The 16,392-nt window shown below is 34.2% G+C and overlaps 1 protein-coding gene across 28 annotated transcripts; it reads left to right on the top strand.

Annotated features, from left to right (window-relative positions):
• The first annotated feature begins 10,703 nt into the window (after window positions 1–10,703).
• Window positions 10,704–15,873, top strand: LOC112771385 (calmodulin-binding transcription activator 5-like). 28 transcript variants are annotated; one of them, XR_011876869.1, is made up of 11 exons: window positions 10,709–11,534; window positions 12,029–12,126; window positions 12,706–12,925; window positions 13,062–13,132; window positions 13,234–13,258; window positions 13,364–13,474; window positions 13,827–14,000; window positions 14,112–14,230; window positions 14,414–14,459; window positions 14,676–14,784; window positions 15,156–15,873. XR_011876869.1 is itself a non-coding variant. In XM_072226313.1 (11 exons), the coding sequence occupies exons 7-11, from the start codon at window positions 13,953–13,955 to the stop codon at window positions 15,206–15,208; spliced, it is 255 nt and encodes an 84-aa protein (XP_072082414.1). In that variant the 5' UTR covers window positions 10,709–11,534; window positions 12,029–12,126; window positions 12,706–12,925; window positions 13,062–13,132; window positions 13,234–13,258; window positions 13,364–13,474; window positions 13,827–13,952; the 3' UTR covers window positions 15,209–15,873. The 28 variants fall into 28 exon arrangements, 18 of the variants coding, with proteins under 18 accessions (XP_072082412.1, XP_072082414.1, XP_072082409.1 ...); XM_072226313.1 differs by having other exon boundaries at window positions 14,181–14,225; window positions 14,722–14,784; XM_072226308.1 differs by having other exon boundaries at window positions 14,181–14,230.
• Window positions 15,874–16,392: the final 519 nt, after the last annotated feature.

The raw sequence follows: 16,392 nt of genomic DNA, 5'->3' as shown, positions 1-16,392 counted from the left end.
TCCTCCTTCACTGCAGATATGGCTGTTCTCCTCTGGTATATCCTTACAGACCAGCCTCTCAACTTACCAAGACACCTCCGGCATGCCATGAGACACGTACAGATTGCAAGCAACCTACCCTTTCCCGCCTTGGTTTCAGATCTAGTCTCAGCAGCCGGAGTCTCCTATAGAGATGGAGACACTAAGACCATACTTCCACAGGATGATCAGTATGTCCCCAACGGGAAATACATCAGACCCCCAGCAGTCACTACCAGTCGGACCGCAGACCCAGTCGAAGATATTCCTTCTACTTCCACATCACAAGCACCTTCAGCAAATCAACTGCTCCTTCAGATACTTGAGAGGTTGGACCGGCTTGACTGGCAAACAAAGTGAAGAGAGCACCGTAACAAGTGCCAATTTACATACCTCAAGGAGCTGATTGTTGGCAACCAACCACCTGCAGAAGACCCAGATACTCCGGACTCCACTTCATCTACCAGTACAGGGAGCCATGACGATTCCGATTGTGGAGATACTGCTACCAGCCCCCTTTGTTCCTGACTGATGGTACCGAGGACGGTACCAAACTTTAAGTGTGGAGAGGTCAGTCAGTACCTGACTTTCGGAGATAATTTCTTTTTCTTAACACCAATAGGTTATTTTTCTTTTGTTAGGATAGGATATATTGTATAGTAATAGGTTTTTGCATGCATGTTTTATTTGGTTGAAAAATAATAAGTTTCTCTTTAAGACCCTATTTTTGAAAAAATTTCACTAATTTAAATCAAAACTTTTGTGTTAAAACTTGTTTCAAGATTGTAATTTGGAACATGGTTTTTGAGTTAAGAACACACAACCTGTGAGATTTGAGCTTAATTACATGGTTACACTATTTAACCATAATATTTTATTCTTGTGTGTCTTCTTCTCTATGATTGTAATTTTTATTTTGTTCCACTCTATATGTCCAATGTTTAATGTGTTATATGCATACATATGATTGAGGCCATTATTTGATTATTAGCTCACTTATCCCAAATAGCCTACCCTTTTAATTACCTTTGTTAGCCACTTTGAGCCTTTTAATCCTATTTGTTCTATATTTTACCACATCACTAGCCTTAAGCGGAAAAATAAATTAATTACCCCAAATTGAATCTTTGGTTAGCTTAAGTTAGAGATTATGTATCAACTAAGTGTGAGAAAACTGTGGGAGCATGGGTTAATAAGGGAATGTGTTATGTTTTTACTTTGATAAAATATTAGGAATTTGGGTATCTACTCATGTGAGACCAGAAAAATTATAAATCCATGTGCATTGATATGTTATGTTTGCTTTTATATTTTTATCTCAAATAAAAAAAAACCCAAAAATATCCAATTAAATAAATAAATAAGGGAACAAAATTATCCCAATGTTAAGTTAATGAAAAGATCAATGCATATGTGATAAAATTAAAAGAAGAGTTGATGCATGAGTATGTAATGCAAAAGTGGGAATTTTGGGTAGTTAGGTATAATTTTAGAAGTTATATAGAGTGTGTGTGTGTGTGTGTATAGGTGAGAGCTTAGGTTAGTGAAGGATTCAATTTATAGCTCACTTAGCCATATATATATATATACCCTCACCTTTACCTTAGCCCCATTATAACCTTGAAAAGACCTCATGATGTTTGCATTGGTACATTAAATACTTGTTGATTGGTTAGGTGAAGAACAAAGTTTAGAAAGCATGACTAGAGAAGAGTAGAGTGATTACCCTATACACTTGAGTGACTAGAGTGCATATACACCATCAGTGAGGGTTCAATGCTTGATTCTATGTTTCCTGCTTTCATGAGCCACCTTCTTACAAGTTTACTTGTCTTTACTGTATGATTTGAATTAGTGGAATTTGATTTATGTTTGTCTTGGATAAATTATTCACTTTTAACCAAGTAGACAGAAACATCTTAGCATATAGTTGCATTCATAGGTTGCATCTCATGAGTATTACTTTTCCTTATTTAGTCTTTTGATCTCCTTGAGCTAAGCATGAGGACATGCTAATGATTAAGTGTGGGGAGTTTGATAAACCACTATTTCATGGTTTATCTTGTGCGCATTTGAGTGGTTTTTATCAATCCTTTGCCCACTTATTCATATGATTTGCATGATTTTACAATCCCTTCTTAGTTCTATTCTATGGTTGAAACCTTGCTTCCTAAAGTCTTTAAATTGTGTATTTTAAATCTCCTTTATACCATTCGATACCGTGATCCATGTGTTCAGTGTTTCAGGCTTTATAGGGCAGGAATGGCTTAGAGGATGGAGAGGAAGCTTACAAAAATGGAAGGAGCACAAGAAATAAAGGAGACAACCAGCGAGCATCGACGCGCACGCATGGCTCACGCGTGCGCGTGATCTGGAGATTTTCACAGTGACGCGTGCGCGTACCTGACACGTACGCATGGATTGGAGTTCTGCAAGATGACGCGTGCGCGTGCCTGACGCGTACGCGTGATACGCGAAGATGACCAGTAATGCGTACGCGTGACTGACGCGTATGCGTGACGTGCGCGATCTGCAGAAATAACAGAAAATGCTGGGGACAATTTTGGGCTGAGTTTTGACCCAGTTTCTGGCCCAGAAACACAGACTAGAGCCAGGAAACATGCAGAGACTCAACACACATTCTCATTAGCATAGTTTTAGGTTTTTAGATTGGAATCTTAGAGAGAAATTACTCTTCCTCTAGGTTTTCTTTTACATTCATAGTTTTATAGTTTATGCTTTTGCCTTGGATATTGAGAAGAGTCATCACCTCCGTTGAAGTTATTATTCTAGTTTGTTTCTTTATTCCCTTACTATTCCATATACTTAATTCTTGTTTAGAGTTGCAATTGGATTATTTTGGAATTTATTAATGTAAAAGATACTTTTCTATTTAATTTCTTTATCCGTTGATTATTCTCACTTTCATTCCAATTAATTTGATTATTATGCTTTCTTTCTACCCCTTGAATATATATGTGAAATTGGTATCCATGTCAATGGAGTAGACTCCCAACTTGACTTGGGGGTTGATTAAAAGGAGACACTTGAGTTGAAATGCTCAAGTGATTAGTTAAATTGGAAGTTGTTGGCTAATTCTCTATTTACTAACGCTAGTCCTTCCCAAGGGAGAGGACTAGGATTTGCGAATAAGAGTTAGCTCAATCACTTGACTTTCCTTTATTTAGTAAGGGTTAACTAAGTGAAAATAACAACCTCTTTATACTACACTTGAGAGAATTCCAACAAGGATAGAACTTCCAATTAATCATTCCCCCAGTCAAGGTTTTTTATTTTGAATAATATAAATCTCTTTTAATTTTCATTGCTTTAATTTACAATAATTTATTTGCCCATTTCCCAAACTCAAAATTTCCCAGAAAACTCCTGATTAATAAGATAGCACCCATTTGTCAACTCGTTGGGAGACGACCTGGGAATCATACTCCCAGTATTTTTATTCTAATTTTGTGACAACCTTTCTAAATTGATGAGCGGATTTTTGCTGGTTAAGAACTATACTCGCAACGTATTTCTTATATTAATTTCTTAATTGGCTGATTTTCGCCACGCATCATAGCCCTTTTTCAAAGGTTTTGGGTCTTACACCAAAGGTATGTCTTGAACCAAACTCTCTAGATCCTCCCAAAACCTTATCTTGTGTTGTTCGTCCGAACCCACTTGTGGTGCATAGACGCTAATCACATGGAAAGCACCTCCCTCCACCACAAGTTTGATAGAGATGATCCGATCTCCCATCCTCTTGACATCCACTACGTCCTTCTTTCACTACTTATCCACAATTATTCCAACCCCATTCCTATTCTTCACCTTTCCTGTATACCAAAGTTTGAAACCAGAAGTATCCAACTCCCTAGCCTTCGCACCAACCCACTTTATTTCTTGTAGGCACATGATGTTAATTTTTCTCCCTGTCATGGTGTCCACCACCTCCATGGACTTTTCTGTTAGAGTGCCTATGTTCCATGTCCCAAATCTCAACCTTCTGACGCTCTGACCTTTAACTTTTACTTACTGAACTAGATTATTTACCCTCGTCCGTTCACGAAAATGCGAGAACCCTTGCTCATTGAACACTACATCCAGGCACCGATGCAGCGGCTCTTGCTCATTTGACACCGTACTCGAGCCATACAGCGCGTTGCTTCCGGGCAACGACCTAGCTTTAGCGCAATAATGTCTTTGATTTATATCATGGAGATTCGACTATATTTTTATGTTGGTTGTCGAAGACCTAACACAACCCTCCTTCTTTATCCGGGCTTGGGACCGGCTATGTACCGCAAGTGTAACATAGGCGAAGTTTTGAATCAATCCATACATTCAAGTAAAATAAATAAAGCTATAAAACAGTTCTATTCTCATCATGAGCTAACTAAGTGCACTAAATATGACTTAGACATTCAAGTCTGATATAATTATATAAGATAGATTCACATGACAGATAATATCATTCATTTCTTTTGTCTTGAGTTATTAGTTTTTGTGTATCAGATATAAACCACACAATATAATATAATAATTCAAACAAGCAGTAAAACATAACAAGACGCTTAAAAACATCTTGTAGCCAGTCATATTAAAGCCTTTACTTCTCAATGCCTCATACCTCATGTAGTCTTACTTCATTCTAACCTCTTAACTTGTCTATCTATAGTGCGCCTTTCATCTAGGTCTATTAGCTCGACCACTAAACATTTTACAGATATCAAATTCCAATATCAGCTTAACCTTATCCAAATATCTCTTTTAGCCCCTGTTTTTTATGTCTAAGAACAACTTTAATTCACATTCCAATCCAATTTTTTAAATTTGTCACTAGACAATTGAGATATTCTGAATCCTATCCCTTGGTAACCTCAAATTTGTGCAAACTTTATACACACATTGCTACGGTCTCAAAATGAGATCTCCTATGATTTGTAAATCATAGCTTTCTAAGTATATCTACTTCAGGAAATGAAAAAAAAAATCGTAAGTCACTGTTCTCACAACGCCCCGCATCCTATTTCTTTTCGACTCTGCACTAATTTGTTTCTTTGATAGGGATATTCTAGAAACACTTAACTTCATCTTAATTTTTATCATATGTCATTTTGAACACTGTGAAATTAACTATAAATTTAGAAGTTAGTCGCATGCTTATAATATTTTTAAAAAGATCAGTTTCAGCTATCTAAAATTTAAATATAAATTCTATAGGCCTAATAATTGAGTTAAAAGTTTTTTTTTAAATCAACTACAGACCAATAATTTTTTTTAAGACTTGAGCAAAGCGTAAAAATATTTTGTACATAACCCAGAGGATAAGTAATAATAATACTTTTTTTTTGTTTTATAATTAGCTATAAAATATCTATTCAACTGTAAAAATAAATAATTGTATTATAATAAATTCAATAGTACAATATGATATCAATAGTATAATAAAACTAATTCTATTAATTTTTTTAATTTAATTTTGATAAATGGGTTACATTTAAACTAATAAATGATAAATAAAAAAATAATATATTTATTGACACTCAAACAAATCTTGACTCCAAATTTTTACATACTCCATTAAAAATATTTATTATTGTCAAATAAAGTTCTACAATTATTTAAATAATTTAAAGAGAATGAATTTATAAAAATAAATTTAAATATTTTTATAATAATTTATATTAATATCGTGAAATACCAATTGACCTTAAAACTTATAATTCTATCTCAATTTTTTTTTAAAATCTATCAAAATATGATACATAGGTTATTTGATCTAATAATAGAATAATATAGAACTAAGGACATTAAATAGAGTTAATAAATAATAATAATAATAATTTTTACAAAAATTGATCAACAATGATATTAAATTTATTATTAATTAGGAGATGGTGTTAGTAGAAATTATTGGATGAAGATAATAAAGAAAAATTCAAAAAGAACAATTATAATTTGAAGAAAAAGCTGATATGACAATAATATCCTAAATGAGATATCATTCTCTATTTATAAAAAAGAATATATGTATTTAACTTTTATATAGATAAAATAGATGCCTTTGATTTTGTTGGTTAGATTATTTGATTTGAAAACTTATTGCCCTGTTTTGAAATCTTCCTATTTTAAAAGATTTTAGGCGACTTTATTTTCAAAAATTATAAATCTCTCTAAAGATCTTGGATAGTCCTAATTTTTTTGTGACAGCAAACTAGACTTGTTAAGTTTTTACCGAAATTTTATCTCACTTAAAAAAGTAGTACATATTCTGAGAGAATTGACTATATAATTTACTATTTCTATATTATCGTAAGCACCTAATCTCCAATAAGAAATAAAAATCATCAATCATCAAGAAATATTCTAGCACATCAAACTTAAATACATAAATCATACAAATCACATGGGCAAAGGCATAATTAGTCACATATCACTAAATCAATCATATGCAATCACTTTAAGAGCAATTAGACAAGTTGTTGAGTTTAGTAAATATATAACAAATTGATAATGACAAACATGTTTATTTAAGTTGATAACCTAAGTGAGTTTGATGATGTTGGTTTAGTGTGCAGGTCCAAATTATTTTGTTGCAGCCCAATCATATGAAACAAAATGAATCCAAAGCTGATAAATGGAAATGGAATCAAATAATGCACAAAGCAAATCAATCCAAAAGGGAATCAATCTTAAGCTTTTGCTAAGTTCACTTCAGGTGTTGGTTAGATAAGTGAGAAGAGTTCACTTTTTCATTCAAACACCAAAGAGAAAGAAAGAAAAAGCTAATAAAAAAAGCTAATGTCAAATCAAGTTAAGCAAAAGCATAATAAGCAAAGTTCGGAGAAGTTAAAGGTAATTAGTTTTTTTTAACATGCAACTCAATTGCTTCATATTTTCTCCTTTCCTCTGATCAAAGAGATAGTAATAGTAACATAAATGGCATAAATAAAAAGATAGTGTAGTATCACATTTTTAAGGAATATAATGATAATGAGGCATATTAAATAATCGAATAGAGTTTATAAAAGTGCATGTACTCTTGACCACCGACGGATGCACTCTTCAGCCAATGGGGGCAAGTGCCCCCAGTGAAATTTGAAAAAGTACTGAATGGTTTTTAGTGTTATATCTTATTTGTCTCCACTACCTAATTAATTTTGACCCCACCCTCCAAATCTCTAACCCTTTCCTTTCTCCCCCATTTCTAATTTTCTTCCCCTGCCCCAGCCTCCGCCCTCTAGAGCTACTACTGCCAGTGCCACTACTCCGCGTCTCTGCCGGTGTCGCTGGCTTACTGCTGCTGATGGTGTTGCGCCGCTCCCCCTACCCCTCCTCGCGTTCAGCGTTTCTTTCGAATGGCTCCATGACTGTATATAAATCTCCTTGCATTGCCTTCTTCTTCCGCATGGCTCAACTTCTGAATATGCCTTCTTCTTTCATGTCACTGGCTGTGTGCCTATGTGGTTCTGCCGCTGCCTTCGGTATCTGGTTCTACCTTCTTCTTCAGCGTTTCACTGCCTCACTGGTTATCTGGTACTCACTTTGGTTCTTCCTTCTTTTTCTACGTTCCTCTTTTATGTTTCTCTTCAGGGACTTCAGTTCTTCTGGTTCTGTCTTCTTATTCTGTGATCTATCCCTTGGTCCCTGCTCTTCAGTCTTCAGCCTTTCGCCTTCATCTTGCAATCCTGCTGCGCTGGACTTGGGCACCGCACCGCTGATGTGTTCTGCCTCCTCCCCTCCTAGATTTAGCAGTTCATCCCAGTGAAGCAATTGAATAAAGCAATATTAAAATTTTGAAATACTGAAATTCTGCTTCCTTGGACTCTTGTCTCTTGGTACATTCATTTATGATTCACTGAAAGCCTGAAATACTGAATGTCTGAATCACTGATCTGCTTGCTTCATTGCTTATTTGCTTCTTTGTTTAATAATTTATTTAGTTAGTTTGTTAATTTGGTTTTATTAATCTAATTGTTAATTATTTATGTATATTGACTTGTTTTAAATTAGGAATTTAGGATATTATTATTGGTTGTTGTTGAAAATTTATTTGAATGAGATATGCTTGACATTTTTGTATTTATAATTTTATACTGGACCTTTAAATTTGTGTAGAATTGTGAATTATTTGTATTAATTAATTAACTTAGCTTTATAATTTTATCCTATTAGTAATGAAAAAATATTTTAAAAGAACTTTGTCATTGGAGATTGGATCCTAAAATAATTCATCGACCTCTTCTAATAAAAGGAGGTTTTTAGAATTCAAAGTAGAGAGTCTTGTATATATTTTGCCCCCACTAACAAAATTTTCTAGATCTGTCACTGCTCTTGACTTAAATGGCTTGTAAGGTAATGGTAAGAATAGTATCAATAAAAAAAACACAAAAATATGCATGCATTCTCGATTAAAAAGTCTTAAACAATAATTGATTTGCATATGAGAGAACTTGGATGTTGAACATAATGTATGCGTATAAAAGAAAGGAAGAAAGGAATAATGCCATAAAATAAATAATCACAATAACAGGACAATGGCATCATACAACAATAGCATAGATGATAATAATAAGACAAACATAACGCATGCTAAGCATATAAAGTTACAAAAATATAACTCCCTACCTTCTCTTTTTTTTTTTAGAATATCTCATGTGCATTTGGTTATGTCTTTAAGTATGAATAGAGTGTTTCTAGATGATCTATGTTTTGACATTAACACATGCACATTTTGACCAAACAATTATAGTGATAAAACTCAAACAAAACATTCAGGAGTACAATAATTTTCACTATTAGGTGATTACATATTTCTAATCTAATTTTATCACATAGAAAAGATTTCATTATATGACACTAATTATAACTAAATGATAATGAATTAATCTTACAAGTATAGAATATGGCACTATGGGATCAAATTACTCTAATACCAAAAATGTAACACCCTAATATTTTTTGAACTAGCCTTAAACCTTATTGGGATTACATTGGTTGTTGATACTTAAAATTTACGAAATTTTTAAAATAAAAATCTCTATACAAAACATTTCATAAAAAATAGTAGATAACTAGTTTTTATTCTTGAAAGATATTTGAAAATAGTGGAACCTTGATCACAAAAAAACGTTACTAGTTGGAAAGTATAAGTGGACCTAGTGATATTAAGACAGAAAGTGGACGTACTAAATTATAAAGGCAAAAACAATGACAAACTTTACTCATATTAAATAATCATAAAAAAAGAAACATCATAGCCATAATTGTAATCACTCAATAAAGATAAAACAAGATACGCAGAAAATTCTAATTCTCTTAATTTGTATAACTATGACTAAAACAATCGCCTATTCTTCCTCCTTAATATGAATTTGGGTAAGCGCTTAACATTTCGTATTTACGTCCTTGATATCTTGCTGCTAATAGTGCATTTGTCTTTTTACCTCAATCAAGCAATATATTGCTTTTTACTGCGTCGTTTCTGAAGATGGTTTGGAGAGAAGGGTGAGAAATAAAAGTTTCTCAGTAGTTTATCTATATAGTGTCATGTCATTGTATCCATCTCCAGCCACTTCGAGTTTTAAAAATAGAAACAGTGATGATGCAATGTTGTTTAATTATTATTTTGAAAAGTCTTTATTAGTCAAAGTGGTGTGTGACTTTTAGATGCTTCTCATTTACTTATGTTAAGACACATGTGACACATAACAAAATGCCTATGACGTTAAAACATATAGAATGCAAACTCATCAATCCTAACTTAATTTTCTTGTAGGTCATAAAGCAAGGTAAAACAAATAAGAAAAGAATAGTAACATTAGCATAGATAAATCAAATAGAAAGGATCTTTGAATAAAATAAGGATAATAAGCATAATCATAACTCAAACAGAAATGATATTTGGATAAAAGAAGAATCTTTGAATGAAATAAGAATAATAAATTTGATCATAAATCAAACAGAAATGATAAAAGAAGAACAAACATAATCACACTTTTCTTTGTATGTTTTATTACTTTTTCTCATAGCTTTTATGGAAGGTATTGAGCTCAACCGGTATAAAAGGTGGGAGTCTCCTTTCTTTACCGAAGATTCTTATTCCAAACGTTTTGGTGATCACCTTCCCTTATCAAAGGATCATCTCGATCGATCATCTTTCCTTACCAAATGATCATATCAATATCTTGTCTTTGGGGGTCACCTTCCCTTACTGAAGGATCATTCCCTCAGTTTATAATTTACAATCAAGGTTATTTACACATACACAAGAAGGGAGTTATGTCAACAAAGAGATATTATTATATAAAATTGATCAGAGTCCCCTTTCTTTACCGAAGGTTCTTATCCCAAAAGTTTCACTACTAGAAAACTATTTATTACAGATGGATATTTCTGACAGGTTTTATCCCACGAAAATACAGACAGATTTTGTAAGAGAATTTCTATCAAAAACGTAGGAAAATGAATTACCATAAATTACAGATGGAAAAGAGAATCCATCAATAATTCTGTCGAAAAATTTATTTTTTTTGTTGGAAATATTTACCGACGAAAAATCCGCCTATATTTAAATAAACAAGAATGCTGTGTTTTGTTAAATTATTACCGACAGAAAATTTGTCTGTAATTTAAAATATTCCATCAAAAAAATTGAGTTAAACTTAATTTCACCCGACTCTATCGAGCTCCATTCACACTCTAGAGCTTTTTCTCCTCCTTTCCTCACCCACAGCGCCACCGCCAGCCACCATAACCGCCGCAGCTACCTTCTCCTTCTTCTTTTCTCTTTTAAATACTGAACCAGTAGAACACAGCTCCTGTCTCTCTCGTTCTTTCTCGTTTATTTAAACACTGAACCAGTAGAACACTCATCTCCAAATGCTCCATCAATGGTGCCTCTCAGCCTTGCACCGCCGTCGCACCGAACCTCCATTGCACCGAACCTTTGTTGCACCGAAGCTCCGTAACAACCCTTCCTGAATCTTTTACATGTGTTGCTCATGTCTCTTCTTTCAAATCCTAACCTGCAATCTGATAATTTAGCAAAATTTTGGAGGTTAGATTTTCAATTTCATGCAATTAATTCCTCTTTTTCCAATGGATCTTCTCCGTCACGCTCTCTTCCGTTCCTCCCCCTCCTCTGCCACTGCTTCTGATGCCATTATTCGGTCGTTCACCACTACCTCACACCACAATAACCACCGCCAGAACCACAAGTTCCTGGATTCTAATACCTTCCTCGGAAGCTGGCAGCCTCCGTAGGACCCGAAGGAGGCTGAGGCAAAGCTGGCAATGCTTCGAAGGGGCTACGCTAAGCAGGTGAAGGAGGTTTGCAAGCAGTACATCCACAAAATGGAGCTTCTTCAGATCGAGAAGCAGCGCTAGGATGAAGCTCTCAGAGAAGCCCTTAGAGTTGCCAATGAGGAGTGCAAGAAGCTCAAGGCCGAAGCTGCACAAATCAGGGCTCAGGAGCGCAAGATCGCACAACAAGAATTCAGAGAAGCACTCGTGTATTTTTCTTTTTCTTCTTCCCTCCCCTCTATGAATTTTGTTGTGCACACCAAGTGTTCGATGGTTTGCTTATTTGTTGGTTTGAGCTAACATGCACATCAAAAGTTTGTTAATTAGTCTTAGTGGATAATTAGGTAGATATATGTGCTCAATGTTGTGTTTGTGCAGACACAGTGTTTGATCTAATAACTGAACTGCTTTTGAAATAGGTGTTGTTTTCTTTCTTTGGAGCCATAATGGCTTGTTGTTTTCTTTTTTTTGAAAATTGACTAGGCCTGGCTTTGATTTTGCTTCTTTTGTGGTGTTTAGGCATTAGTGACTAGCTTCTGCTCATAGTAATTATACTAGTATCTTCAATTGAGCCTCCATTTTTGAATTCAGATTCAGTCTCTGTTTCTTCACTGTTGTGCTTTTCTTTTACGTGTACATAAGTAGTAATATGTATCTTTATTCTTGCTATTTCACTCTTAATTAATTATTTTTATGTTGCAAGTTCTGTCAAAGGGAGGGGAGGCTATACAGATGACTACTGACCTAATACTGAGCGGGGCAGCATTGAGAACAGAGGTGGCTTTGTCTCAAACATGCCAGGTTCTTCAACTAACCCTGATTTCTATGCTTTGTTGCTACTAATATTCAGTGCTAATTTTTGTGTTTTTTATGATATCTCATTTGCATTTTTTCATATTACAATATTCTTGTGGGGGAGATTGTAACTCGTGTCTTGTGCCTTATCGAATTATGATATGAGTGAGTGATATGGGGGTAGTTCAGGCATTATAGGTGACCACAAAAAAGTTGGACATGCTTTGCTTTTATTCATCATTCTTTTTACTATAGGAACTTGAGTTTAGTTTGCTATGATATTAGTTTACTCAATTCCTTTTATTATAGGTCAGTGTTTCTTCTCTGAGACTGATATTCTCTTTCCTAGAAAAAGAAACTTCTTTTAGAACAGAATGGACCACATGTTGCAAGAATATCAGTTTACGACGTATGCTATAAGAATCATTTTAGTTTTTTTTATTTAATTATGCTTTACATGGAAAGAGGAAAGTATGGCACCAGAGGAAAATTATTTGAATTACAGAGGAAAAGTATTGGCTAGTACAAAAGGACCTTAGCTGGTGCCTAATAGTGTTATTAATGATGTTGTTATTATTGTACTAGGGACTTTGATGGTGTTGACTCTTAAAGTCATCTCTTGTGCATTTAATTATAATGATGGATTGCTGAAGGAGGAAGGTTTGCGAGAGGATCAGAAGAAAAAACTTTTGATCAAATTGCCTTCACTAATTGAATACATTGGTTACTGCCTCTGTTGTGGCACTCACTTTGCAGGAACGGTTTATGAAATGAAGGATTATCTTGATTGGGCAGAAGAAAAGGGGTGCGTTTATCATTCATCACTATTGCAAAACCTTTTGCTTAGTTGATTGTACTTCCAGGATTAAAATTTATGCTCCTTAAGTTGGATGAAGCATTTCATTTTTCATGCTTATACTGGATTTTTCATGCTCCTTAAGCTATCAAGATGTGTGAGCGAGCTTTGGCTTCAACTGATCCAACTGTTACTTCACTAGGAGCCTCTCAACAGGTTTTAGCCTTAATTACTTCATACTCATTCTACTTTCCACAGGTGATTAGCTTCTCTATATAGTCTCTGCTAACCCTATAACAACTGTAAATTTTTTCCAGGCTCATGTATACTCGACCGAATCTGGTGATTGCGCTGCTTTTCTCTCATGGAAGCTTGATTGAGTTATTCATACATTTTGTTTGTGCATGCGTGTTTGTGGATCTTTTCATTTGTCTTATCATTGTGCAGTGCGATGGAGAGGATATGGTTGAACTTGTCAGAAACTACCAAAATGAGTTTAAGGAGTATTACATTCAAATGCAAGCAGCTAAGTGGAATCAAGCCCCTCATCCTTCGCAGGTAATGAGAGCCTCCATTAGTGTGGAAATATCTACTGATATATTGAGAATGATCTTAGGGAGATAAATAGTTATGGTCCTTGTACCACTGTTTGTGCTTCCCCGCTGTCCAAGCTATTTGATGAAGGGGAAAGCTGAACTTTATATTGTAATGCCTGTTTGATTTTGCTATGTGTGTATATAAAACTTCACAAGGATTTCATAACATAATGCAAATGCTAAGATGCAAAGTAATTTTGTTGTTAATACTTAATACTATAATATGCTTTGATGTGAATGCTTCTTGCCCCATAAAAGATGCGCCTCTTAACTGTTTGTGACTTCCCCTAATTGTATTCGTTTAACATATGAAGGTGAAGGACTACAGAATAATCCTTGACAAAACATTAGCTGATCAAGTGTCATAATGGAAAAGCAGAAAGGGACTCATCGATGCAGTGGTAACTGTTCATGCTTGTTTTGGGGAACATGCTCTTACTATGAAATTGGAGATGTATTTATTTGTGAGAAGACCGGGCAAGTTCATGGTACGAAACATATTTTATGGACAATGCGACTGTGTATTTTTACATTGCATAAGTTTAAATCCTTTAGTTTAGACTAAATCTAACAATTCAATGTTTCTTTTCTTTTTCTAGTTTGTAATGATACTTGTAGAGAAGTAATCATGGATCCCACTAATGAGCTTTTGGTCTGTACAATATTAGGACACTGTTTCGATAGATTTCTGTCACCGTCTGAGATGGAGCCGGGTACTGTAAGTCTAAGTCTACTTAATATAGCATAAAATTAATTATCAATATGTCATGCATGCCTATATTCTGAACTATGAATAAATATGCAAAGGAATTGGTGGTTATGTGTTTCTTGCATATTTTTTAATTAAACTTGAATAGAAGTGCATAGAATTGTCTTACAATTGTATTTATTTTCATTTCAGGAGGCTAGAGCACATAGTCCTTGTTCATTACCGCGAAACACAAGAGGTTGTGTAAATCATTTTCCTTCTTGATTTGTCCTTTTTTGAATCTATTTTTCTGTAAAAGTTTAACTAAAAAAAGATGCTTTTAAAAGAAGAGGCTTATTCAAATGCATCCTATGTTTATAAGAGAAAGAGAAAGTCTCACACACTAATTCTAAATGTGTTACATGTTATACCCTTTGATCTGGTTAATGAATATAATTAACATTTTATCATATAGTCACAAGGTTCTCCTGTCACACTTGTAAATTCTCATTCTAGTTCAGCCTCTGACCAACCATGGCTATCAGAAGAATTAGACTCTGGGACCAACACTGCTTATGCCAGTGGTAAGAAATATAATTCATACTCTTAAGGTTATCAATATCAACAACTTTTATTACATTTCTTTCAAGTCGGAGACTTTTTAAATGTAGATGTTAAGGGTTTTTTAGTGGAAAAATATAGAAGGAAATTTATTGGAAGAGCACATGCAATGCACATATGTCTTTAGTCATCAAACATTTTTATTCTTCCCACTACCAACATTTGTGTTACTTTTAGTTTATGCTACTATGTACCAGTGTTGCTGATGCGTGAGCATCTATCCTATCTTTTCCTAGTGAATTTGCATTCAAATTGTTGAGTTTAATCAAGAATTAATCATCTTCTAGACACTATGAATGCTACTTTGAGTTGTGTACAATTCTATTTATTTCAGGTAGTATTCGGATAGATTTGACAGAGTTTTGTAGCAGAAAAGGGAGAAAGTGAATGATGCTGTCAACCCTAACCTTCTTGCACTCCAACAGCAATAACTTGAGCTACAAAGATCCAATTGACACGGTTCTAACGGCATTAGAAAGATAACTTCTATATCTTTCCAACGATATATAATAGTCTATACCTTTCATATGGAATTATTCCCAAGTTTGGCGCCATGATCATCACAATGCCTTCCTTGCTTGCTGCCTTGGTGGCGCCAAACTTGAGAAAACCCAAGTTTGGCACCATTATCATCACAACGTCTTCCTTGCTTACTGCCTTGGTGGCACCAAACTTGAGAAACTCCAAGTTTGGCGCCAGTTTTGGAGTCTGCAGTGGTGCCCTTCTCACTAACGAGCCAGCACGTGATTCCTTAATTATTTTGATTAAACTTTATTTTAATTACAAATAGGAAAAGATATTATTTAGTTTTAGAAAATATATTTTACATTAATTAGGATTAGATATAAAAGGGAAAAGAATTAGCCATTCGGGAAATCTGATCTCTTCTCTTCTACCTCATTCCGCACTTTACAGTTTTACAGAATCCTAGTTTTCACTCTGAACCATGAGCCACTAAACCTCCACTGTTAAGGTTAGGAGCTCTGTCTATTGTATGGATTGATACTATTATTTTTCTATTTTAATTCATGTACTAATTTCTATTTCAAGAATTGTTTTCGTTCTTTATCTTATGAATCTGGGTGGAACGGAAGTATGACCCTTGTTCTAATTGAGTTCTTGTATAACTTGGAAAAGCTCTTTATTGAACAACAACTTGACAATAATTTCTCCTAAATTTCTAATTATCTGGACTTAACAGAATACGTGACATATAATCCTCTTATATTTGGGTAATTAGGATTTCTGTGGCATATAAACTAGAATTGAACTTCACCCTCTAATTGGAATTAAGTGACCAAGGAATTGGCGGTTGATGAAAGTTAAAGGAGACTAAAAAGATATAAGGAATTAGGGTTTAGTCATATATAGTTTGCCATGAATTGAATCTTGCATGATTAAAATAGTTAATAAGAAAAGTCAATCCGGAAGATAGATATCTCTGAAATCTTAACTGTTTTCTCCAATATTATTCACATCAATTTACTGCTTGTTTTTCTGATTCTCTGAATTATTGTTTGACGCAATTGAACTCTCAACACTCTTTTCTGTTTGTCTAACTAAGCTAATCA

The sequence above is a fragment of the Arachis hypogaea genome, chromosome 18, assembly GCF_003086295.3.
Source record: "Arachis hypogaea cultivar Tifrunner chromosome 18, arahy.Tifrunner.gnm2.J5K5, whole genome shotgun sequence".
Classification (NCBI taxonomy): Eukaryota; Viridiplantae; Streptophyta; class Magnoliopsida; order Fabales; family Fabaceae; genus Arachis; species Arachis hypogaea.
This window is presented reverse-complemented; position numbering and strand designations above follow the sequence as displayed.